Genomic DNA, 27,967 nt, shown 5'->3' with positions numbered 1-27,967 from the left:
CCTGAATGTAGAGAATCTGAATCTTTTATAATGGGCAGTAAGCATTCCTGTCCTTTTCCTTGTAAGGAGACATTATCTCTGTCTCCATAGCTGTTTGCTCTACATATATCCTTGAAAAAATAGCCTGGAACAAAAACAATGCCTTTACCTCTAAGATGTGTGGAAACATGACAGATTCATGGGGAATTATTTCTGAACAGATATACTTTAAAGAACCTCTGTAAGGACAACACTATTCTATCTGATTGAGGAATCAGGAAACTGCATGGCCTGAAGGCCAAATATAGCCCATCATCTGTTCTTATAAGTAAAATTTCATTAGAACACAGGTATATACTCATTGAGGTATTATCTACATGCAGAGTCATATAGTTGAAACAGCACATTATTTGTGTGTATGTACATATCTATATATTTTATATATGTATATACCTCACGTTTTTGATATCTAGTCTTCCCCAGAAAAAGTTTGTTACCTCTATTCCAGGATAAACATTTGTGACAAACCTTTATAAAATATGCTAAGCTTGCTTTTTGTTCTAAAATATTTTCACATTTTTAAAAGTTATTCTGTAATCCCTATTGACTTCTTACTAATTATTAAGGGTTGTACTATCTGTACTATAGTTCTCTTTCTCATTAGGAAATGTTTTTAAGAGTGATTATCAATGATTATTGTATTTTTAACTTTTTAATTTTAAGAACAATCATAGCAAACTATTGCATTATAAGTATTTGGTTTATGAGCTTCCTTATCAGGTTGCAGTTTTAAAATCCTATACAATCAGGTACCTAAAATATGGTAATCAGTATAATGAAGTGAATAAGCTTCCTGAATTCTAGAATCCAACATTCCAGGCCCTATAACTTATTATCACTGAGACCCTTGGCAAGTTGTGTAACTCGTGTAACTCTTTGGAACTTTCTTGCCCTCATCTATAAAATTGATATACCCTTAACTAACTTACAGAATTACCACTAGGATTAGAATAAAATAATGTAAATTTTGGTATACAGTGTGTACCTTAAAATATGAACTCTATCCCTAAAATATAAACTTTAAGAAGCAAATCCTGTATTTATACATTTATGTTTATGTATTACTATATATGTCTATATATTATATCTACTTCTATATATCACTTTATGCATTTATATATTACTATAGAGTTGGGAAGAGCTAGAATAATCTTTCCCATCCTCCTAATTTTTTTATAGATAAGAAAATGGAGGCTCAGATTAGTTACGTGACTTTAATTCAAGGTGACAAAAACAGTTAGCAACTAAGATTGTCAATTAGTATTATTTACAGTATACCCAATTAGTGTTCTTTACAGTATACCATGTACATTTCATTGTTTCATGCAAGTGAGTAAAATACTTGAACAGTTAGAGAAGAGACTAGGACACAATACTGAATTTAGGACTTGTATTCTTATTCAAAGAAACCATAAAATAATAAAGTTTCCCCTGCTTTAAGTTAGTTTTGACTCAGAAATTCCTAATATATTTTTGTTATTTCTCTTTAAGGAAAAATATTATCTTGAAAGATGTCATATTACACACCTGCATTTGCTTGAAACTTGGTAGCTTGATAAATTGATAAGATAACTGGGTCATATGTTAAGTTTTTTGAAAAACCAACCCAAACATAGATCCTAATAAAAGAATGTTACATATTTCCTTTTAAAGGCTAAAAAGTATTTCTCAGGGCTCTTAAATTACCATATTTTGATACCAAGGGAAAATAAAATCTGGACTTAGAGTCTTGTTTGTACTTAGAGGGTTTTCCAGACAGGAAGGCAGCCTTGATGCAATGCAGTAAGCCACAATACCAGTGGGGCATTACAGGTGAAAACTCTGCAGCTGTACCCCTTCACCACAATGTATTACAACTATATGCTGGAATATTTCCTGTACAGAAATAGGGTTTGGTTAGCTTTGTTTCCCAAGAGTAGATCACATTCAAATGTTATAAAATCATGATTTCCTGCATTTGAATACTTGTGGTTTCTCAACTGGTTCCAGTATTTTAAGTTTTTTTTTTTATATGACTTCTATTAGTTGAAGATGTATAGAAGCTTTTCTTTTCCTTCTTCAAAATCAACTGAAAAGCAAATACATATAAAAAGAAATATTATAAACTAAAAACTTTTGAGATTACAAACATTTGTATTATATGTCATAATTAAATGGTAGATATATACTTTGAAGTAGAAACCAGAAAATCAGCAAATATCATTATCAGAATACATGTTTTTAATTACTATTGAAAAGTATCTCTACTCAATTGTATTTGGTCTATGTTCGTTTGTTTCTCCTGTTGTTATTCTAAATAGCTGATTATAAGAAATGTTCTTCATATTTAGGACAGTTAAGTCGTAATTATAAATAGAAACCTCTTCTGTATTGTATAAAGGCAATGGTGGGTTTTGGGTTTTTTTGTTTTTTGTTTTTAGCTTATCAGGTTTTAATGATTATGTTGTTGTTCATTCATCCCCATTTCTACATAGATGTTTTCTCTTCCAATCACCCCTCAGTCCACATTTCATGATCAGACCTTTCTATATTTTAACTCTTTGCTTACCTACTCTCTTCCAGTCATCAATTAAAAACTCCATAACCTATCTATCTCTAATCTTTCCAGTGTATTCCCCCTGGGGAATATATTTGGTTTTAATACCACTTTGATGTTGTTATAAATGCAGTATATATTTTTGTTTAGTGAGGTAAAAAAAAAACTGTCTATCACAAAATAAGTTTCACAACAATTACTCTTTCAAAAGTTATCAACTAGGAACATTCCAGTATGAAAAGTCTCTGCCCCAGCCCACTGCAAGGGTGTATATCAGAAAAGCATGTAAGGCGATTGATTAATTTTAAGGCTGCTTAAGGCAGTGGCTAACAGATAAACCTTTCAACTAACCAAAAAGTTTAAAAGGAAAAGCTGCAGAATAAGATGTTACAGAGGCTTTGAAAAGCTCCAACAGATTCCTGGGAAACCAAAACAGCATACACATGCTTAGGGCTGTACACCTGCCCCAGGCTCTGCACATGCACAGCGCTGACCCAAGAAGGCCCTATACTCTTTTACCTTTGGTTAACCTTAAGACTGTGCAAGCAGGAGGGGAAAGCTAAGGCAGAGTTGAAAGTAGGTCTCAACAGGCACAGAGCACCTCAGTAAAGACATGGGGGCTTATTGATTCCAGACTATTAAGGACATCTCTAATCATTGACTGACCCTTCAGCTCATCAAGTAGAGACTTCAGTGTCGATACAACAAAGAATACATACTTTTTAGAATTGGTTCATAAATGTACACAAATAATAGTTACAACAAATAGTAATGATAAGAAGCCTTGGGCAGGAGAGACCATCTGATTTCCTCTAAATCAGACAATCTGATTCCAATAAATAGTTGCCACTATTTATTAACAATATAATAGTAATAAGAATTAATATCCATTAACATAATAAAATTTTATATCATTTAAGTTGTCTAATTTTCAACAACAACAAAAAGTATGTGATATGCAAAAAAAAAAAAAACAAAGTATGGCCCCTATATGGGAAAAGCAATCAATAGAATCTGTCCCTCAGAAACCCAGATATTGACTTTGCTAGACAAAGACTTTAGCCACCTATTTTAAATGTGTTCTATGAATCTAAAGAAAGCCATGTCTCAAGAACTAAAGGGAAATATGAGAATGACTTTACACCAAATATATCAATAAAGAGATAGATATTATAAAGAAAAAAGAATCAACTAGAAATCCCAGAATTTAAAAAAAAAAAACATAGTAACTGAAATGAAAATTTTACTAGGGGGCTTGACAACAGATTTGAGTAGGGAAGAAAGAATTAATAAGTTTAAGTATATGATTTAGATTGAGATTATTGAGTGAAGAACAGAAAGAAAAAAGACAAATGAACAGATCCTCAGAGACCTGTGGAATATCATTAAGTGTATCAAGATATGCATGATGGGAATTCTAGAAGGAAAGGAAAGAGAGAGAGAATATTTGAAGAAATAATGACTGAACACTTCCCAACTTTGATGAAAAACTTTAGTGTACACATCCAGGAGCTCAGTGAACTTCAAGTAGAATAAACCCAAAGATTTCCACACAAAACCCAATCAAACTGCAAACTGACTCATCATAAATATATGGGATAATCAACAAGATTAACAACTGATTTCTCATCAGCAGCCATGCAGTCCAGAGGCAGAGAAATAACATACTCAAAGTGCTAAAAGGAAAAAACCTACTAAAGAGAAAACATTTGCCAAATTAAGTAACTAAAAAGACTGGGATATTTGATAAAGATCAAAATAGATTCCACATTCAGATTTCTTCCTAAGAATTCACATTAAAAAAATGAGAACATGGAAATTGTAAATGACACATTATGAGGTGTGTTTTTCTTCTTTAAAGGCAATGAGCTGAAGAGCATAGGATTTATAGCCAATAGGTCTGTCTTATTAAACATGTGTTCTTGAACACAATACGTAACTTCTCTGAGCTGCAGTCAACTTATCTACAAAATGGGAATAATATTTTTCTCACTAAGACAGTGTACAAGGAAAATCTTTGTAAATTATATGGGATTATTCACAAGGCAGTTTCTTCTGCCACAGCTGTAATAATAATACCACATCAGTATTATTATAACAAAAAAACATGGGTGATGGTAGAAAAGTAGCTGTTCTTCCTCCTACTGTAATCACCTATTGACTCGGCATCCTGAGAAATCTGGAAATGCGGGGGAAGGAGTAATAAAGATAGCATCCTCTGCTACAATCGGGCTTTAATAACTTAGTCCTGAATGGAGGTTCCAGCTTTGTGCTCCCTAACCAGCCTTACACAGCTACTCTACCTCTATTTCATCTAATACAAACTAAAGGACAATCAATTGAAGCAAAACTGATAGAATACATCACTTGCTAGATCTCCTCTCCACCAGCTCTTTATTATCCACGTAAATACAGGGAAGACCCTTTCTCTGTATCCTTTTCCTAGGTTGCTTAGTGTGACTGAGTAGGCCAAGGGGCAGTGGCCCAGCTGCAGCAGCCCCTGCACACAGCATTCAGAGCTGTTTATCTATGAGGACAGATGGGCATTTGCAACCTTGCTAATAGTCTTGGCAGTACTATTAAATAATAAAAACAAATTAAGTGCCAAAATATTCTTTGTACCAGAAACATTTTTAAATAGCCAACACATATGCAGATCTTCCCAAATTAGCCATCAAATGGAAACAAATTGTGGAATAACATTTTAAATGCAAAAATACATGTGCTGTTACCAATTGGCAGATATACAACCTAAAATATATTCATATGCAAAGACCATATATGCTTAGAGTACAGTTTATTATGTATGGCTGGCTAATTTTTTAGATTTTTGTCAAATAATGGATAGGAAAACAAAATGTTATAAAAAATATATAATCTTGACAGTCATTTGAAATGTACCATGTGTTACATGTGAAATGTTTTCCAGTGAAACCAATTTACTTGTTCCCACTTCCCATGACTCAGTATTAGATATTCAAGCTTTCTGAACTATTTTTTGGCAACTAGACTTCCTTGGAATAGTCCTCTTTCGTTGAAGTTATTCAGTGCAGGCATTAATAATAAATCCTCAGTTATAGACATGTAACTAAAGATCATTCACATCATCTCTTTCAAACCTAAAAGCACATAATAAAATTATTTAAATAGATCACACCAAACAGAGCCCAGATTTACTCCTTGAGAATAATTAATTGCTACCATATGAAGCACAGTATGATTGCATTTGATTTTTAGTTTAATTGTGTTACTACTCACCTAGAGAATAGGTGAGCAATGTCAATTCCTAACTGAAAGACCAAGGAAGATTAGTGAGTTAATGAAAAGCTTGTTAAAAGTGGATATGATTGCAGAATAAAATGGAAGAGCTCAGTACATAAAACAAGATCTTTGTAGAATAGAAGACTGTTTAGGAAGGTAAAAGTGCTAACTTTACAGCACCTATCTTCACTCATTAATTTAAAAATGTTATTAAGTGTATGCCATTTATCAGACTTTGTGCTATGAATTTGAAATAGTTGTAGTTCTTTTTTTTTTTTTAATTAATTTTTATTGGTGTTCAATTTACCAACATACAGAAAAACACCCAGTGCTCATTCCGTCAAGTGTCCGCCTCAGTGCCCGTCTTTAAGAATCCTTCTCAGAGGGCAGCCCCGGTGGCTCAGCAGTTTAGCGCAGCCTTTGGCCTGGGGCATGATCCTGGAGTCCCGGGATCTGGTCCTGCATCGGGCTCCCTGCATGGAGCCTGCTTCTCCCTCTGCCTGTGTCTCTGCCTCTCTCTCTCTCTTTCTCTCTCTCTCTGTGTCTCTCATGAATGAATAAATAAAATCTTAAAAAAAAAAAAAAAAAAAAAAGAATCCTTCTCAGAGAACACACATAATGCAAACCAGCCCTCAGGAAGAAGCAGTAGGCTAACTTTTAGAACCACAGCCATTGTCCCTAACCCTCCTAAATCAGGACTCAGTTCCAACACATGCCTCTCTGCCCTCTCTCCTAGTCATTATCCACATTAGGAGATTTATCCCCTCTTCAGAGACAAAGTAAGAGAGAGCACAAGTAGGGGGAGATACAGACTTCAGGCTGAGTGCAAAGCTTAATGTGATCTGTGATCACAGAACCCCGAGATCATGACCTGAAGAGAAGTCAGACTCTTAACTGACTGAGCCACCCAGGCCCCAGGAATTTATACTCTCTTATATAGACACTGGTTTGCATCACTTTTTTCTCCTCTCTTCTACTTCCCAAACCTTTGCACATAGCCCTTGATCTATGATAAGTGAACTCCCCTAAGCCTTAATCTCTTAATCTCTCTTAATCTCTTTTCAGGCATTTCCCCAGCCCCTTTACCTTAGATAAAAATCTTGCTGTCCCCTGGGAGTCTGTGCACCATTGTAACCCACTGAGGTGGAGACTGTTCATTCTCTCACATCTCTTTTTCCTTCCTGAGAAGATAAGATATTCTTGCTCACCAATGCCACTTGCCTTTTCACTTCTACCCTCCTGTTAAATCTCCTTGCTCCTTTGAGACTCATTCCATCTAATTATCTATCCTCTCCTACCCCTCCATTGTTGTCATCTACTCACTCTTTGGTAACTTTCCCTAATTCTCAGAACTTCTGTCTCTGGCCCATATGGCTTTTTTTTTTCCTTTTTTCAAGTTTTTATTCAAATTCTGTTAGTTAACGTATAGTGTAATATTAGTTTCGGGAATGGAATTTAGTGATTAATCACTTACATAGAACATCCAGTGCTCATTATAAGTCTCCTCCTCAATACCCATCATCTGTTTAACCCATCTCCCACCCTTCACTGCCATCAATATCCTTGCATATGACCCAGCCAGAACTCCAGCTTGATCTTCTCACTCAAGTGACCTTCACAACACCTAACTACTCACTGTCACACATAAACCCAGGACCTTGTCATCATTCCAAACTGTTCTGCCTCCTAAAGCACTCATCCACCATCTCATCTTACTAGCATTCTGTCTCTCCAGCCTGCTCAATCAACAAGCTCTACTATAGTCATTCGTTAAAACTATATATAAACTTGTATAAACTATGTATAAACCTACCCCTGCTTTCTCCCTGTCCATCAGCTCACTCTGTTTTCTCATCCCCCTTTAACTAGTTTATAGTCTTAATTCATCATTTAAAACACCCTCTGCAAATAAGTAGCCTGATTTGTTTATCTGTCTTTTCATTACACTCTCCTAACAAAAGCTAAGGCTGGACAAACCTATAGCTGTGTATCAACACATTACTCCCTCTTCCACTCTTCAGAATAGCCAACTCCTTACTCCAGGTTTCCACTTGAATAGCTCATTGCCACTTCTAACTCAGCTTGCCTAAAAATGAACTCATGATCTCCCCTCCTCCACCCTACATATACCACAAACCTACACCCAAGTGGGATGGATCAGTCTTACCCAACTCCGTAAATGACCTCAGCATCCACACAGTTGCTTGGGCCAGAAACCTGGGAGTCATCCTTGACACCTCCCTCTCCTTCTATCTAATTAGTCGACACATTTTATGTCCCAAGAATTTTCCACACATCACTCTATTCCCACCAACCATACTCTAGATATTGACTGCTGTACTGACTTCCTGCCTGGTCCTTTCATATCCAGGCTTGCCCCTTTTTAATCTGTTGCCTACACAGGATCCAGAGCTTTTAAAATAAACATACATTTGACTACATTACTTCTTTGCTTAAAACCCTTCAAAGATACCCCATTGATATGAAGGTAAAGTAAAAAATCCTTAACATGGCCTAAAAACAATAGTTTTTATTACCTGCATTTTATAAATGAGAGAACTGAGGCTCAGAGTCATTAGATAAGTTGCTCAAGTTGTAGAGCATGACTTAAGGATTTTATCCTATGGGAGCATCATATTGAGGTTTATAAATTTATGGCATAGTGTGTATCTGAATGGACAATTAACTAAAATTACCTTTAAAATACTAGTTGTACTCACTATTAGCTTTTCATCAGAAGTTTTGAAGACAACTACATTCTTATAATAAAGGAAGGGACTAACTGTGCTTTTGCAAATGTACTTACAGAACTACAATGTAAAATTTTTTCAGCAGAAGTTTATTTGGAGTAAATGTATTAATACCCCTTTGTTAACCAAGGAATAGAAGGCCTACAAAGGAAAATCCTGACAAACATAGCCGACATATTTGGGGATTTACTTCTATAGTAGTTTTCTATTTTCTGAATTTTCAGAGTTGTCTGTAATGTTCAAATTGAAGTATGTAACCACAGAGCCAGCCTCACACAAAGTTGTAAACTAAATAAAGTTTGTCTTTGGCTTTCTTCCAAATCTCTCTTTTTGAACTCTTCATAACTCCTCCTCCTCTAAGTGCCAGTGTTGGTGGAGTCCACTTTCATTGCCCTTAACTGCCTCATGCTTCCCGCAATGGTTCCCAGCTTGGATTGCCTTATATTATGGCCTTATTCCAACCTTGCCTTGCACATCAAAACTTACTAGATTTTTTCTTTAAAGCCCTACTCTGCTTTCCAATGTGACAGCCAATTTTCATAAGCTATTATATATTAATTTTAATGGAGAACTTGTGGAGACAATACCAGAAACATGTCTCTTTTCACTTGATTTTCTGTGTAACCTCTCTACCAAGAAGATAATTTTGAACTTTGAATTACAAAATTTTGTAATTTTGAATTTATATTCTATGATTTGCATTACAAAAAACAATAGGCATATTAAATATGCTCTTTCTAAGCTCATTTGCCCTCTTCCACATCTTACTGCCTTCCCACATCTTATCCACCTCTGGTTATGACTGTCCTAAACCAAAGAACTAACTCCTTCACAGTCACTGGTAGTCCAGAGAAGAGATACTCCTTTATCTCTCATAGTCAACATGGAGGGCCACGTTTTAATAGATGTGCAGCAGAAAACTATATTAAACTATGATTACAGTGTTCCTGAATATCCAGGTCCAAGGTTTATTATTTTCTTCTCACAAGCCCAACCCATCGTTAAATCTAGCAAGTAAGACTCTTAATCACAACCTCTCCAGTTCTGGTAATGACACTCAAGCTTCAGAAGTGTTCGTTGAGTATGAGAAAGATAAATAATTCATAACTAACATTTTTGAAGCTTTTACTATGTGGCATTATATGAGATGCCTTGTCTCTTTGACTCTCAAAATTCCTGAGATAGTTCTGTTACTATCTCCTTTTTAGAAATAAGAAACCATGTTGAAGAAATTAATTTGCCCAAGCACTCATAGCTAATGGAGCTAAGAATTGAAAACTGACTCCAAAGTTCATGCTTTCACCTTCTGTACTTATTTGTGGAGAATATTTATGTGCCAGTGATGGACTGAATCACCCAGTATGTGTATATTCATTCATTCATTCGTGAATTATTCATTCATTCATTCAGCAACTTTCTTTTTGAACATTCACTGTGTATACACTTTGCCAGGTGCTATGAAAATCCAAACTTAGCCAAATGGAAATCATTCCCTCAAGGAATGTGCCTACCAGGGAAGATGTCACGTAGAGAAATAACTATAACGTGAGGTATACAGTGATAAGAGCTATGAAGCAGATTCCCTGAAAAAAAAAAAAAAAACTATTGGATTTAGAAAAGGGAGAGTATTTCTCCATCTGGGGAGGTAAAAAGGCTCAAAGAAAGGTGGTATTTCATTTGGACCTTGATAGATGGGAAGGATTTAAATATGAGACAATGAGAAATGAAGAGGTGTACAGGTATTTTTAGGCTGAGATAGAATATTGGAACAAAGACCCAGAGAGGAGAAAAGTAGAAAAAGTATGTCATGGAAAGCAAAAAGGGAGAGAATTTCAAGAAATGGTGGGTAAGTGTGAATTACTATGAATGTATTACTTGTCCTCATCACTAAACAGAACATATACATCTCTTTCTATTCCACTGTCAGCCATTTATGCATATCTGTTTTTGTTTCCCTTTTTCCCACTAAGCACCTCTCCATACACAGAAATTCAAGTCCTTCTCTAAAGAAAAGAATCTGTTATAGGTGGAGGTAAAATATATTCCCATTGAAAGATTAAGAATCACTTATTTAGAAAAGAAAAGGTAAGGAAAATCTATTCATTCAGAAAGCTTTTGTTAAGATCCTATTGTATCCCAAAAACTGTTAGATGCTAAGAATATTTTTTTAAATAACATGTCATTTTTTTACTCAAGGATCTCAGTCAACTAAAGGAGATAAACTGTAAATAGGGAATTGCGAAGTGTAGTAAGTTTTATGATAGAGGAGAGACACAGAGAGGCAGCAGTCAGCTCTGAGAATGATAATTAGGGAATGCTTCCAAAAGAAAGACATGTCTGAGCCCAGTCCTTTTTTAATTTTTTTTTTTAATGGAATTAGCTAACATGTCCTATATTAAATTTTTAAAAAAATTTTTGTAATATATCTTGGATGTCTTTTGTGTTAGTATATATAGATATTCATTTTATTATTTTTTTTTGCTAGATATTCATTTTAATGATCGTGTAGTAATCCATTCTATAGATCTGCATGTTATATTTAACTAATCCCCTGTTAATGGATATCTGACTTGCTTCTAATTTCTTACTATACACCCAGTGCTGAAATAAATACATACTTGCACTGGAATCTCTGTAAACAAATACTTAGACATATACTTTGAAGCATTTAATAGATATTGCCCAATTACCTTCCAAAAATAGAGTGGAAATACTTATTCCCACACCTGTGCAGAAATTGGAACTGTAGGGACACCTGGGTGGCTAAGTGGTTGGGCGGCTGCCTTAGGCTCAGGTCGTGTTCCCGAGATCCGGGATCAAGTTGTGCATCAGGCTCCTGCAAAGAGCCTGCTTCTCCCTCTGCCTATGTCTCTGCCTCTCTCTCTGTGTCTTTCATGAATAAATAGATAAATCTAAAAAAAAAAAAAAAAAAAGAAAGAAAGAAAAGAAAAGAAAAGAAAAGAAAAGAAAAGAAAAGAAAAGAAAAAGAAATTGGAACTGTCTTTTAAAACTGCCAGAATAATAAATAAAAAATATTGTGTTATTAATTTGAATTTGAATTTCTGTAAGTATTAGTGAAGTTGAGTATCTTTTCATGTTTACTGGCCAGTTACTTTTTTCTGTGAACTAATTACTGTCAGAGTCTGTGATTTTACCATATGCAAGCTAATAAATCAGCCAGTTAGTGTTCCATTGCTGCTGACAGGAGACATAAGACTCATGGGTCAGAAACAAAGAATATTATTGCTCCAGGCACGACAAGCAACATGAGTATCATACAGGCATTGGTTCTTCTTGCCTGCTCCCCCAACCCCGCCCTGGGTTCCACAAGGGCAATGCAGAAGGGCCCTCAGGGGTTGGATGCATGCGGTAGGTAGATGGCACAGCCAAGAACATGAGCGCAACAGATCCACCCTCTTTAGAGTGAGTCTGCTCTTTGACCTGGAGAGAGACTTTACCACATCCCTCCAAGTTGTTCTCTGTAAATACAACCTAAGAATCAGCCCCAGTTAATAGCTTTCAGGGCCTTGCATCCTATTCATACCTAGCAGTAACATGCAGGGAAGTTCAGGGCCAATGGCTAATTGCCTTTTCCAACATCTTCCCTTTTTTATTTTTCTATATGCTTATTTATCACTTCCACATTGATTTGTAAGCACTCTGCGCTATCACAACAGTCATTCCTAGATCTATCATTAAATATCATGTATTTTACCCTATTTTCTTTTTTTTTATTTGATCTTATACCCTGTGGTTTTGTGGGGGGTTTTTTTCTTCAGTGGGTTTCATACCATACCTATAAAAAGCTGCCCTATCATGATAAAAATATTAACTAATTTTTTTCTCTTATGCTTTCAGTTTTGGCCTTTAACATTTTGATCCTTTTGGAATCTACTTTTATGTTAGAGTGCTGTAGGGACCCTCTTTGATTTTACCAAATGGCTAGACAGTCCTTGCAACTTCATTTCCTGTCTTTCTCCTACTTGTTTGAAATGAGTGGGGAGAAATTAGAGAGGGAGACAAAAAGAGACTCCTAACTCTGGGAAACAAACAAAGGGTTGCAGAAGAGGAGGTGGATGGAGGGTGATGGGGCGACTGGGTGACAGGCATTAAGGAGGGCACTTGAAGGGATGAGCCCTGGGTGTTATACTATATGTTGACAAATTGAATTTAAATTTTAAAAATTTAAAAATAAATAAATTAACCCCCCAAAAATGGTATTTTCCTTACATAGTAAAATGTATCTGTACTTACATCTTATACTGTTTTTCCTATTTCTTCTAATCTATTTGTAGGTCACTACTCAAACCTTATCTTTTAACTGTTACAGTCTGATAGTACACTTAACACCTGATAGAATTTGTTCTTCATTTTTTCTTTCATTTAAAAACTTTCTTGGCTGTTTTCATGTATTATTCCTGAATGGGTCCTTTAAGACAAAGTAGGTAAACAAAGTGAGTATAACCATGAAAAGAAATTCGAAACTACTGTCTTTTACAGACTTATCCCTTCTTAAAAGTCTTATTCATGTTATAACTTTTATAGTTTAATATGCATTTCAACAAATACAGAACTGTATCATAGTTTCTATTTGCAACTTCTAAAATCTTTATTTTATTATAGATTCCTTGTAGTTTGGAATACTGGGATGAACTCCAGAAGGTTTTTGTTGCATTTCAAGAATTTAGTCTGTCTGAAAGCAAAGTCTGTGAGCTACAGTTGCCGGATATCAATCTTGTGAGTGACCAGAAGAAACTAGTATCCTCGGATCTTTGGAGAATTGTCTTGAACAGCAGTCAAAATGGTGCTGATGACCAAAGGTAACTCAATGAAAAACGAAATAGTGACATTATAGTAGGAAACAGTCATCATATCATTGTATCTAGTGACCCCTCACTTAGCGGTATCTTGGCTGGCTAGCAGCTGCATCCGTGTGATCTACAGATGAGAACTAGGACACAAGACAGATGTTGATATAGCAAAGTTTGCATACTAAAAATCCTGCGTTGTATTCATAGTATAGCCCTGTGAGCCCTCACAATAAGAACCTGTTCCTTAAGTATAAAAACAAAAAGGGCAAAAAACAAACTACCAAAAAAAAAAAAAAAAACCCTGAACCATTCTGAACAAAAAATATAAAAAGCCATTAATTCCTCAGCAGACTCTTAATGACACAGTAAACAGTATGTATGTGTAGTGATAACCCTGGGGCATTAAGAGAAAGGTTAAATAAATTGTATTGCCTACTTCTAAAAAGATACATTTTGGGAATACTTCTTTCTTAAGATGTGTTTAAAAAAAAAAAAAAAAAACTTTAAAAGAGCTCTAGACATTAGAAAAACTTGGCTAACTAAAATGACTCCTATCCAAAGGATTTCTTAATAGTTCTAGATTCAGTTTGGCTGTAATGAATCTCTAGAGCTGTAGACCTCAGGTGTTATGTGTCATGTCCCCATAACTTCCTGTTCCACGTCTCCTATAGGATATCTGGTTTGTGGCAAAAGAGGGCCAAACTGTCCTTGTTTTCAGTGTTCGCCTGCTTGACAATCCGCTAACTTAGAGTAGAAAAAAGATTGGCTTCAATAACCTATTTTTACCACATCTTCTCATTTATGTGGCCCTATGAGGTAAGCATTTCTGTTGACGCTCCCACAAAAGACAAGAAAAAGATACTAAATCACAGTGAGTGGAACAGGAGGGATCATATGAGAATGCATGTACCATGGGCCCAGGCCCACATTACTGTCCATCACTCTCCATGACCTACCTCCTGGTCCTCCTGAAGAACTGGCTTTAGCATTATCTTCCTCCTTCTGTATAATCCCTTTCTTTTTTCCCCCAAGCAACGTTCTGGCACTAACATGAGAAAAAACATCCATCCTTTGTAACTTCCTGCAAATCACCTGTTTTCTCTTTCTCTTTTACCTTTATTTTTGTCCATGACTATATGCCTTTATAAGGTTATAATTATAGCATATAATTTCGTATTATGATTCCTACTTTATATTATAATGAGTTGTGGGTTCTTTCTCTTTTTTTGAAATTAATAACACTATATGTTCGTTAAAGAGCATTTGGGAAATAAAGAGAATGCCACCAGGCATGGTCATATCACAATGATAACCTCTGTTAACCCTTTTACAGTAGCCTCACAGTCTTTTCCAGTGATTACTTTCTGTGCTTAATAATAATGTGTTTTATACTTTATATATTCTATTTCTAGGTTATTTGGGCTCTTTGGGAATAATTACCTTCCTATTATATTACTTAGTTGATTACAACTAGTAAAAATATGTTAGAGGAGTGGGATCTTAATTTCACTTGTAAGTGTAATGCAGCAATGAGTAAAATACCCACCCTGTGAGGAGTCAGCAGATACATAGAAGATTACATATTCTAAGTACAGTTTACCTAGTCAGAAGCCAGAAGGTCTCAGAAAAAGAGCTCTAAGTAAAAAAAAAAAAAAAAAAAAAAAAAATTAGTAACTTTTTAAAAAAAGATTTTATTTATTTAAGAGTGAGTTGAGAGAGAGAGAGAGATCACAAGCAGGGGAGAATGGCAGAGAGAGAAACAGACCCCCCAGTTGAGCCAGGAAACTGAAGGTCTCAATCCCAGGACTCTGGGATCATGACCTCAGCTGAAGGCAGATGCTTAACTCACTGAGTCACCCAGGCGCCCAACAAAAAAAATTGTTTAATCTGAGTTTCATTAATATAAGTATCAAATTAGAAATCATTTCTTGATTCTAATTATGAAAGAATGCATTTTCAGCATTGAAAGAAGCCTTTTAGACAAGGTTAATTCCTCTGCATCTGAAACATTCATAACAATTACTTTTGTGGTAAGCTTAGCACTACAAAAATGTGGAACCTTTAGGGAATGGAATTTATGCAGACAATCAAATTCAGGCAATTTTTCACCAGGCTTTTGACATTATAATCACAGATCTTTTGTCCTCACCTGGGATTTTTCAAGTTACCTAATAGTTCACAATTGATCTTGCTTTGTTTGACATTAACCATTTTCAGATAGAATTTGATATTAATGAAATTAAAGAGTTGGTTTAAAAGTCAACATCATAAGACCCTACTAAGACACTTTTCAAAAGGGACAGTAAGTAAATTCTACCAGTTCTAGAAAGAAAACATTAATGCTCTAATAATACGTCAGCCTTTCATGCAGAAAGAAAACTACAGTTAGCCTCAGTATTATATTCTGTCACAAGACATTTAGAACTAGACAAAAACCTGATGCTTTTATGATTAGAGATTATCTTATAAGTAATATTCTCAGTGGTTGAAAAAGGATATGCATCAGACTGTTGTACGTTCCAGGAAGAAAGTTCATAAAAATAAATCCCATGAAGCTTAATCTTAAAAAGCAAAGAGCATCTTGTCCACAGTTGGCATAAAGTTGCAACAGTGTAGGGTTGCTCAGTGTTAATGGCATCACTGTATATATGTATATAGGAGCAGTATTTAATAAAGAATTCCAAGTTAGAAGACCTGGATTAAAGTCCTGGCTCCATCCCCAACTTTGAGAAACTGACTAACTGGCCCAAAGGGTGGCAGGTAGTCTTCATTACAAAGGACTGGAGAAAAAAGAGCCAATCTCTTAAACTTTACTGTTTATCCCATACAGGTATATTATCTTTAATTCAATGCCTGTATATTTGTACATTCCACCATCTTTAAACAATGGTTTCTTCCTCAATCATATGAAAATGAACGATTGGTAACAATTACACTTTTTTGAAGACGGCGTTTGAAGTAGAGTAACTTCAAGCTTAGTTTCCACAATAGTATTGACCTTGTAGGGGACTTCTGTTTGCTGTGTACTGGACCAGAGACAAGAGATACAACCTTTAAGCCCTGATCAAGATAGCCATTTCAGCTATTTATCTTTAATCTAATCATGTTCTGTATTTGCCCACACCCATTGCTTAAGCCTAAATAAACCCCCTTTATCAGGTCCTGACAAGAAATAGAAGGTGCACTCAAAGATTGAGGAGAGTTCAATGAAAGGACTACTTATAAAAGTGTGGGCAGGATTTAAGGGATGGTACGTACGGTAGGGCTAGGAATCCTGGGGACCCATCCCCTTCTTAGGCCTGAAGAAGCCAGAGGAGTACATACCCTTACTCTACTCTCCTCTTGCCTTCTGATCTCCCATAGGCACCTCCTACTAGCTGAACCAGAGGACAAAGCAGCTTGTTAATACAGTCCAATGGCAGAGAAGAAGATGGGGAAGGGTAGAAAGTGTGGATCTAGCAAGCAAACAGAAGGTAGCCGGCAACTACACACTCTAATTGGAATTTATAGTTTCTTACCCAGTAACTGACCCTATGGAGAAAAATAAGGGAAACAAGAGGAGTGGGCCACATTCTCAGGTTTTGGGTCACTCTGCTAGGTTCCCTGGGTTTGGAATCAATTCAGTGTCTTCTGATGGACCAGAACAACTATCTAATTTGTTTCCCCCTCATACCCTCACTCCAAATGATACAAATGACTAATACAGAAGTATGTGACTATGTTAAAGTCTCACAAATTACAGACAATTATCATGTAACACAAATAACTGTGCAGACCTTGATATATATATCAAAGTTGTCCAGTTAACTTTATTACCAATTGCTTATGCTCAACTCTGTTTACCTCTGCCAATTCTTTGGTGGTTTGTTGCGCATATTACATAGTAATTTCTCACAACATTAGAACATGTGAAAGCCTGGGTGGCTCAGTGGTTGAGCGTCTGCCTTTGGTCCAGGGCGTGATCCTGGGGTCCTGGGATCGAGTCCTGCATTGGACTCCCAGCGGGGAACCTGCTTCTCCGTCTGCCTATGTCTCTGCCTCTCTCTCTCTCACTCTCTGTGTCTCTCATGAATAAATAAATAAAATCTTTTTTAAAAAATTGTGTTGGCCTTGAACTAATAGGTGAACAAGTTGTCCATAAGTTGTGTGATATGTGGTTGGAAAAAATTGGGTTGGAGGTAGGTCAATATGACCTGGCATTTGAGGAATCCTGTGAAATTTTTCTAATAATCTATAGCCAATAATCAACATGAACTTAATTTTTAAAAACAACTAGTTTATGCAAGTAAATACAGAAGATTTGATGATAATAGATTAATTATAGGATTATAGCTGCTAACTTTAAAAACCCACATAGAAAGACATTTTACTTATATGTATTGGAAAATCTAGGTTACTGATACTCTTTTATTACTTACTTCCCATAGCTCTGCAAGTGAATCTGGTTCTCAAAGCACTTGTGACCAACTTGTAACTCCAACAGCCCTGGCTGCCTGTACCAGAGTCGACTCCTGTTTTACCCCATGGTTTGTCCCATCTCTTAGCATTTCCTTCCAGTTTGCTCACCTGGAGTTCCATCTTTGTCATCACCTTGATCAACTAGGCACAGGTACCCTTTACTTTAGCATCAGAATAGCACGCACTTAATACTTAATGTTTTTCTTCAGTGTTCTCAAAACCCAATTCATCAATTTCTACCCAGATAATTTATTTACTTTCAACTAGTAAAAAGATGTGGAAGGATTTTCATTCTGTATATTGCAGTATTGATGTTTCAAAGTGCTGTGATTGTTGATTAGTTCTACTACTCAAAGCTCCTTCCCTACTGACTACCACCGATGTGGTGGTGGAAATTTTTAGAAGAGGCATTCATTTCCTCTAACAATGAGCACTGGCAAAATTATTCTGAAGTAGACTTCATATAACAGATGTACCCCTTTTAAACCATCATATGGACCTATTATATAGATTACCAGTAGTAATTATTAAACTGACATGATTTTTCATGCTTCCTAGTAAGAATTTTCAAGGAAGTTACAAAAATTCAGGTTTTAGTGTTATTCCGATTAGGATCTTTTTGAAAGAAATACATCTGTTTCTATTCTGTGTCCTGAGCCACTACATTAATGATGGATATATTCCAAAAGTATCCAATATTACCTGATTTCAAAAGCATGAATACATTCTACAAAGGATAGGCAGAAATTTAAGGGACCATCATTTTTACAAGTTGGTAAGGTGGAAGATTAAATTTTCCCACACACTGAAAGTGGTCTTTTAAAAATTTGCCAGTTGCACATGAATAATTATTCCTAAAAGTCTATACCAGACGGTCCCTAGTTAGTACATTTTGATTTGGGTTTTCAACCTAACATGTAATGGAAAAAAAAAAATCAGATTTAAAAAATCAGATTAGGGATCCCTGGGTGGCGCAGTGGTTTAGCGCTTGCCTTTGGCCCAGGGCGCGATTCTGGAGACCCGGGATCGAATCCCACGTCAGGCTCCCGGTGCATGGAGCCTGCCTCTCCCTCTGCCTATGTCTCTGCCTCTCTCTCTCTCTGTGACTATCATAAATAAATTTAAAAAAAAAAAAAAAAGCTCAACACTTTAAAAAAAATAAAATAAAATAAAATAAAAAATCAGATTAAAACTAAACACAGCTGCTGTTAAGCATCTTGCTTTTTCAGCAAAAAAAAAAAAAAAAGAAAAAAGAAAAGAAAAAGGAATTTAACCTGCTTTTTCTAACTCTTCGAGTCATATTTTTGTTTTTGAGATTTGGTTGGTAGATACAGAGCATTTCATAAAACTCTCCTCAGATATTCACCCCCTCTTCATTTTATCTGTTGTCTTCTGTGATCAAACTTTTGTCTGTGAAAGTGAACGTGAACTTTGACAAAATATGTTTGAGATGTGCCAGTTGAACAAAACAGCTTTGTTGGAAAATATCAAATGGTAATTCAAATATCGTAATGCCTTCAAGAGAGTGTTAGGATTTATTAAATGGCAGAAAGTGAATTCAGTAACCGAAAGGTAAATAAACATCATGTCTTTATTTCCATAAAATATTGGCTCACCTCAATTGCTGCTTTTCCTATTTGTTTTCCCAACAGCTCCACCGCAATACTTAAAGCCATTTATTTCTGATAAAAATGTACCATCTGAACTAGAATACATGATTATTTCCTTCAAAGCACCTCACTTATATCTTCGACAGTGGAACAATAGTCCTGTCTGTCAGGAGATCCGATTCTCATCTCAAGCTGACTGTAAACTTCTTGAATGCAGAAATGTTACGATGCAAAGCATGGTGAAATCCTTCAGCATCTTCGGGCAGATTGCCATTTCCCGTGAGGCAGTAGAAAAGCTGCTTGACTGCATCATCATAGTGGACTCTATCTTTGTAAACTTTGGGCAGCATGTGGTTCACTCTCTAAACACTGCAGTACAAGCTTGGCAACAGGTATGTGCATCCTAAAACAGTTTACAGCTTGTCTGCATGTGATCTTTACTAGGCACTCTGTATTATCACTTCTAATAGTAAGTTAAGCATAAACAAAAATGTGAGAGAATGAAGAGTTTGATGGGCACCATAATATTTGGGGTTTTCTCTGTTTGGCAAAGTGATGCATGTTATTTTTAAAAGCTTTGGAGAAATGGGTTCTCTACACATGCATAGGAGATCATGCCCACATTTTTGTGACTAATGTACCACATCTGTGTGGAAAGTAACATATTCCCAGAAATGTTTTCCAAGTATTATGGCTTGGCTTTGCCAAAGCTTCAACTCAGTTATGTATCAAATTGTCTAAGCATCCATTGCAGAAATCTAGGACCTGTGTGAGCCTTACTCATGATAATAATGATAAAATGATAATAAGCATTTCATCTTTTCAAAGGGAAAAAGCAGTAAGAAGAAATATGCAAGCCCCAATAGTCTTCTGGTCTTTCTCCTATTATCATTCTGCCGTTTTTAATCAGTTAAATCAATATTTTTTTTACTTTTATCTCTTGCCAGAATTAGCTATATCATAAAAAGGGGATGAATTACAAGTCTCTGCTGAAAGGCATATTTAAAACGAGGAACCTGTCCATGCCGCTAACATGAAAATGATTTCACAGAATGTTTGGATAATAACATGCTTAGCAATTCAAGAACAGATCACTTCTGCTTCCTTATTGATTTTCAGTAGAATATTGTATCTCTGTAAAGTTTGTGTTGCTATTTAAGCTGGGATATTTCCCCACATTCTGTGTATGCTACTTGCGTTTGTGCAGAGCTGACTTCCCAGGAGAAATGGTCCTTCGTCCTGCACTGACCTCACGTGAAGACAGGGCAGGGGGGTAAAGGGGGCTGTGAGTCCTCGAACTTAAGAATGTTTATGGGAATAAACTCTTTTCTTTATATGCATGAAGACCTATATAAGACTAAGGAATTAATTACCTAACATGGCACTACAATAGCAAAGGGAAAGAAGATAACACATCTGTTTTGTATTTTAAAATTCTTTTTTAAGGGCATTCCATGGTTTTCTTGTTGCAAAGGACATGCGTAAAATAAGAGCTAGTGTGATCTAAATCTTTGCAGCTGGTTCAAATAGTGATGTGAAAAAAAACCTCCATGGCTCCAATTTCTGTTTTTTGTCATATTTTGAACAATGCATTTAATAAAAAACAAACCTAGAAAATTTATAAAAGAGTCATTGATAGAGCATTTAAACCCAGGATATTTTTGTCTTGGTATCGAGGCCATTATAAGAGGACTCATGTGTAGCAACTACTGCAAAATGGCCTTCAGAAATAAGTTTCCTCCCAGGGTAAAAATATTCTCTTAGACACAGCTATACATATAAATAAAGTATGGTGCATAAATATTTAAATGTTTTAAACCACATCAGAGTGCAAATGACTGACTGGCTAACACAGTGCCTTGAAGGAATATTCTGAGTTTTTTAAAAAATGGAATTGTATATTTGATTAAGTAGAGCCATATGTCACGTAGCATATTGCTGACAGGTACATTCTATGAATAGTTGATTCTGATTTATACAGGGATTTGGCAATGTTAACATGAGCCACAAGAGGATACACTTCTGTAATTGTTGCTGTAATTTTCTTGTTTCCTCCCATGTCAAGGGTACTTGCCACCAAGTTTTAATGTGGTAGGCATCTAACCCTATGCATTCTAAAGTAAATACAAAATTGCACTACTTTGAAATTACAGGACATTTGACATTGAAATGGGTTTATAGAGGGTTATTAATTTCATTGTTTCTAAGATGTTCTGAATGTGGTTTATTCCCTTAGTGGGAAAGGTTAGTTTCCCGAGCTTGGAGTCTATTATGTATACAGTGCTCATATACAGTCTAATTATTGCCAATGAGAAATATGAACTTAATAAGCAAGATAAGTTATTCAAGTTCTCAGCATACTTTTTTTGGATTCATATCTAAGGCAAGTCATTTGTATCCAGTGTGGATGGACCAGACAGTTGAAGCATGAAACAATTTGGCCTTTCCCCTTTAGGTCACAAGTTCAAGATTAACAGAAGCCTTCATCAGTGTCTCATTTCTCTGGCTGTAGGTTTTTTTTTTCTCTTTTGCAAATGATTAATGTTTTGTGAAGCCAGATTAAGGACCCAAAATGCCACTTGCAATTTGCTTTATATTTCAATGCCATATTCCCACATTTGAACAAAGTAACATTTAAAGTGGATTTTTACTTAAAAATGAAGGTTATGCTCATGTGTCTTACCTTACACGAGAACGATGTTTGTCTTTATGTACAACACTCCAGCACAGATCTTAAATGCAAATAAGCCATCTTTTAATTTCAAATCTGAGTAAGCATCCTGAGACTTAGACTATATGATGTCATATAAGATGCGTATGAATCGTTTTATAATGTACCAGAATTTAAGATACTCCAAGAAATGCTTATACTTATTACAGTTATAATGAACTACGCAGATGAAAGAACAATAGAGAAACAGTTCCCTGAGGACTTCGAGTATTCTTTAGAAGAATGTAAACAACCCCCTTGTGTTCTTTCATTTATATTTTTCTAAAACACTTATCATTTATTAAAGGTCAGTTTTTTGAGATGAGGAAAGGAATATGATTTTCTTGTCCTACTCAAGCCTCATCTGGTAACTTAACCTCTGTGTTACCATAAGAGTGATCCCAGTTCATTGTGAAAACTGAATTTCAATCCCAAGACATCTACCTAAGTGGGAGTTTAGAATCATATCCCTTTCTTCATGTTTGTACTCTTGGACCTAAAGGAGAGAAAAATGTTTCTAAGAAGAGTAGTTTTATGTTGATTATATAATGCTAAATGGAAAAATCTCATCAAAATAATTATACACTGGGACTCCAGTTTGATTAAAGGTTTATAACCCTTTAAATGTAAGACATGTAAGATAGGATTAGATAGAGTAAGCTAGAAATGTAACAGACAGGACACTCTGAAGAGAAATGTTGCTAGAAGAAAATCCACCAAAACATCAATAGCAGTTATTTGAGTATAAAATGAGAAACTTAAAAGAGATCCATACTTTCTATATTTCCTAATGTTTCTACTTTGAACATGTATTCATTTATAATTTTAAAAATTTACATTTACTCATATATTTGTTTCCTAAGTGTTTATTAAGTCCCTCTGTGTCAGGCACTATGCTGAGTACTGGAGATAAAGCTGTAAATAACACAGTCCCCTCTTGAGCAGGGGGACTCTAATGATGGAGACAAGAGTGAGCCCAGAATCAAACAAATAATTCCTTAGTCCCGGTGGGGAAAGTGAAATTGTGGAGTGTGATGTGAGCATAAAACAGAGAGACACGACTTGGTCTGGGGGGTGCTCCCAGAAGGCCACACAGAAGAAGGAAGAAGCTAGTCAGTCAAGTGTGAAGGAAAAAAGATCCAAGCCAGGAAAAGGCACTGAGGCAGGAAGGAGTTTGATGTGTTGAATGACTTGAAAGGGCCTGTGTGGTGTTGGAGGAGCAGGCAAGAGCTCACCGAGCTGGGGCGTAGCAGGCAAATGGACAGTGGCTCACAGGCTGCACAGGGGTCAGATCAGGCAGGGCACTTACACCCCACTGGCAGTCAAGATTTGAAATCATAGCTCATGATTAAAAGCCACAGCATAGAGTACGGTAGACAACAGATCACTGTTGGTTAGAATCGCTTTGGTCTCTCTTTAACCCAAGACTCTTTCTTCTCTTGTGATTAGTGTGGCGGTCAGGAAGGGTTCCGCTCCATGAGAATAGGGAAGTTGGTGAGAATGGATGGGTGACAGAGTGAGAAGTCCCCAAGGGGATCTGGGAGAATGAGGTGTTTCAGGGCCTCTCCATCAACTGCAGCCAGAAGACACTGCCCACCCACTTAAGGGACTTTGTGCCTGACTGGCAATGGATTCTGTCCCCGAAGACACCTGTTCTGGATGAGATTCCAGGTTGGGTCTTGGTCTGGCCTGGATTCCAGGGACTTTCATCCCTAGACTCCTTGGCTTCAGGCCTCTTATTAAACCACTATGCTTGTGAGTAACATGTCCCCTTTTACTCTCCCTCCCCTTGGGAAAATGGCAAGTGACTGAGTGGCATTGTGACATTTAGCTCCCTGACCAGGAACTGGAGGCCTCCTGGAGAAGTAGGAGTTGCTGTTACCTCCCATGTCTGCAAACCAATTGGCTAATTAAGATTTTTTTTTTCTTGTATTCTCAACTTGAGCATCTATTTAACTCTCCTTTTCATTTACCTAAAGTATGTTTATTTTTTAAGCTGTAAGCTAAGCAGAGTGGTGGAAGAGGAAGCACAGAAATGCTCTATCACTTTGCCAGTGTTTGATATAACAGCCACCAAAGGAGACACCACACAGTTGAGAAGGGATCTCTCAACACAGGAACATAGACTACCTTGTTGAGGCTCAGCAGATTAATAGGAGACACGAGCTGATTGATGACTGTTAGCTGACACAGACACTAACAGCCGTTTTTCAACTAACATTATCTCTCTTGAAAATTGCGACTTAGCTTACATGGACTCCAGAGCTAGTCTGTTTTGTGTGTTCGGCCTCTTAACAATAGAGGAAAGTTATGGTTTTATTTACATCTCTCCCTGAACAGATTTACACACACACATATCCACCCTCCCCCTTAAGGGATCTGGGGATGTATTACCTAAATGATCCTTACTTTCTGTAGGGTACAAACTGTGGCTTTGGTAATTGGTCTTGATTGTTGAGTTTAGAAGGCCAGGAACATGGTAATTCTAGCCTCCAGTACTCTGCTCAAAAAACGTGCACTACTCAGTACAGCATTCTTTGTAGCATGTTAATTCGTTTTAAAATGTTAAAAGTTTGAGGGATCTCATTGTTTTTTCACTCTTCTGTATGTATGATTTATTTTGCAGGAGTATAAATCAAAACATATTTTTGGAACATTTAAGATCTCTTTAAGGTATTTTTTGTGCTTATCCTGGAAGTATAGAATACTTTGTATACCAGAGCTAATGACAACCGATCTTTTAGTGTTTCTGTGTTGTAACAATCGCCACTGGGCAGACAGCTGCCAAACATCTTGCAATTAATCTGATACACGTTGGCTTTCGTATTCTTTTTCTTTCAGAACAAATGCCCTGAAGTAGAGGAGTTGGTCTTCAGCCATTTTGTGATCTGTAATGACACACAGGAGACACTGCGGTTTGGCCAGGTGGATACTGATGAAAATATTCTACTGGCGAGTCTCCATAGTCACCAGTACAGCTGGCGCTCTCACAAATCCCCACAGGTATTTGAGAAACAGCCTTACAAACACAGCAATTGTTAAGGTTGGGGATTCATTTATTCTGCATTTGTGTGCCTGTGTCTAATTTCCCTTTTTAAGTCTCCCAGGGAACCACACAGCATAGCTGCCTCTGACAGAAACCCAGAAACATTTAGAGATGGGAGCATAGGGCAATCATGCTCTCTTGGAAGGGAGCAGTCTCCTGTTTAGCACAGGTGCTGAGGAGGCAGCACGGTGTGGTGATTATGAGGCTGGACTGTAGAGCCAAGGTTCATAGGCTTTGATCCTGTCTCTGTAACCCTCCTTTGCTCTCTGGCTTCAGTTCTCACATCTGTAAAACAGGAATAATGATAGGACCCATTTTATAGGTTCTAAGTGAGTTACTGTGTATGATGGCACTAGAATAGTGCTCGAAGTACTATAAGCATTATGTGTTGGCTATTATTATTTATACATTCGTTCAGATTTGTATTGTGTACATACTGTGCACCTGGCATGTCCTAGGTCCTGGACATGCAAAGACAGGGAAGTCACAGTCCTTGCCCTCCAGGGACAGCTCACAATCCGTGACCAGGGAGTCACTGAGAAAAGGCATACCAAAGGATGTCTGTTTTCCAAGTAGTATAATTCCATTTTCCTGTCACTTTAGATGGGAATAATTAGAGGGATGTGCCCTGTAGGGATAATATGAGGATGAATTAAATATAAAGATGTGGTCTTAAATGAGTAAAAGAAATCCTAGGAAGTCATCTCAGGAATAATGTATTTTTAAAACTCTGGGTAATAAGGAAACTACTGCTTGTGATTAAAAGAAAGCCATTAGATTAGAGAGCAAGTTTTCCCATCTGGCCTATAGACCAGCTTCAGAATATGTTATGCCCTCAGGGTCCCTCTTGCTTACCCCCCACTCCCACCCCCCGGCTAGATTCTGATTTCTGGCTTGCTTTTTCATTGTACTGTCACACTGCCAGTATAAAATTTGAAAAGGTAGACACAGTACATCCTTATTTAAGAATATTTATTTAATTCTAGTTAACCTGATAGGACATTAAAACCACATAAATCCTTTCTTAATGAAACTTCTTAGAAAAATTTCTCAGATGAAATAATTTTGTACTCGTCTTTTTAGAGAGAATGACATTCCCTTGTTTTCTAATGTCTCTCTCGAGAAATCTCCACGTTCTTAAGTGGCTTAGTTGTTTGCCCCTCGTAACATAGTTAAAGGCCAGTTTGTTTTCCTCAAAATCTTTTTAGGATTTGTTTTCTTATTAATTGCAGAAGTGAAAACACACAGACATGTGACAAAAAATTTTTAAAAACAGAACTCCCATAATCGCCACCATTCAGAGACAACCCGTGTTAATATTGTTGTGTAGCCTTTTTGGTGTTTGAAAGTTTTCATGGTCAGCAGTGAGCTGCTACTAACAGGAGAAACCTCTCTGAAGGCACAGCCACAGGTCGCCCTGACCTGCGCCTGTAGCCCCACACCCACACCTGCACAGGCTCAGGCCTTCCCCCACAGAAAGCAAAATGCAAGAGGCTTAGCTCCCCTTCTGGTCACTCTAAGATGCACAGACCCACAAGGCCCTTGGTCACCCCCAAGATTCCCAGACACTGGAGCCAGGAAGAGAAGGGTGATCACAGAGCAGCTGGTTCAGGGCTGGGGAGGACCTAGAGTCTTCATGTTAAGGGCATGCGGTGTCTGGGTGGGAAGGAAAGAAACAGGAAAGAACCACAGTTGACCACTGCCAGCACTACACCTTCATATTTTATTTTTTGCATGTTTTCAATATCTTGTATTTGTTACTAGTTTTGTTTTCACATTATCTATGTGTAGTTTGTGTTACTTGTTAGGCATGTTATAAATCAGGAGACAAATGGAAATGTTAAGCTGAGATGGTCATAGAGTTGAGACCGAGTCCTGTATCTTTTCTTCTCGATAGAGTGTTATTTCTACAGCTCTCCTAGGTTTGAGCCGCATAATTCATGGGTATTATAAAGTAAATATAGAATTAGAATAACCAAGCTGTGAAATTGCAAGGCATAGGCTGAGAATCACTAGTCTAACACTCCACATTTAATGCTAGACCAAGGGATCCCTGGGTGGCGCAGCGGTTTGGCGCCTGCCTTTGGCCCAGGGCGCGATCCTGGAGACCCGGGATCGAATTCCACGTCGGGCTCCCAGTGCATGGAGCCTGTTTCTCCCTCTGCCTGTGTCTCTGCCTCTCTCTCTCTCTCTCTGTGTGTGTGTGACTATCATAAATAAATAAATAAATAATTAAAAAAAAATAAAGCTAGACCAATAAAAAATAAAAAATAAAAAAATAAAAAATAAAGCTAGACCAATGTGGGATTCTTAGTCCAAGTAAATCCCTTGCAAAGTCTTAATGTTATTACCAAAAATAATAAGAACCTTTTTATGACAAACTGGACACAAGACAGATATCTATTAAAACTTTCTTTTCCTCTTAAAGAGGAAAATTGTATTCTCTGAATACAAATTTTAATGAGCTGTAGTCATAATAATCTTCAGGCTAAAACTTAGATCAATTTTGTTTAAAAAAAAAAAAAAAGAATTGATGTCTCTTTACAAAACTCCATAGGTTGAAGGAAGTATGTTTTAGGGCCCTCTGAAGCCTTCTGGCTTCTGCCTTAATGGGCCCAGAGGGCCTTCAAGGAATCCTTACATCCACAATGGCAAATTCTGTTGTGTTCTAATGAAAGGTTTACATCCGAGGATCAGAAAAACTAGCCACTTAGCTTCAAACTGCACCTGGAGGTAGTCATAGACT

At 36.7% G+C, this 27,967-nt stretch overlaps 1 protein-coding gene across 10 annotated transcripts in view; it reads left to right on the top strand.

Annotated features, from left to right (window-relative positions):
- The window catches only part of VPS13B (vacuolar protein sorting 13 homolog B), a 739,627-nt gene that overhangs the window by 629,560 nt on the left and 82,100 nt on the right, over positions 1-27,967 (top strand). For 9 of the 10 annotated variants that reach the window (XM_041768645.1, XM_041768640.1, XM_041768643.1 and 6 more), the window contains 4 exons: positions 13,210-13,406; positions 17,825-18,006; positions 19,508-19,857; positions 25,017-25,178. In XM_041768645.1, coding sequence (XP_041624579.1) covers positions 13,210-13,406; positions 17,825-18,006; positions 19,508-19,857; positions 25,017-25,178 — 891 coding nt within the window. Of the gene's footprint in view, positions 1-13,209; positions 13,407-16,760; positions 16,870-17,824; positions 18,007-19,507; positions 19,858-25,016; positions 25,179-27,967 lie in introns of those variants that run through there. The other variant, XM_041768648.1, reaches the window with a different exon arrangement.

Source organism: Vulpes lagopus, chromosome 9 (assembly GCF_018345385.1).
Source record: "Vulpes lagopus strain Blue_001 chromosome 9, ASM1834538v1, whole genome shotgun sequence".
Classification (NCBI taxonomy): domain Eukaryota; kingdom Metazoa; phylum Chordata; class Mammalia; order Carnivora; family Canidae; genus Vulpes; species Vulpes lagopus.
Note: the sequence above shows the minus strand (reverse complement) of the source record. Positions and strands in the feature narration are given on the sequence as shown.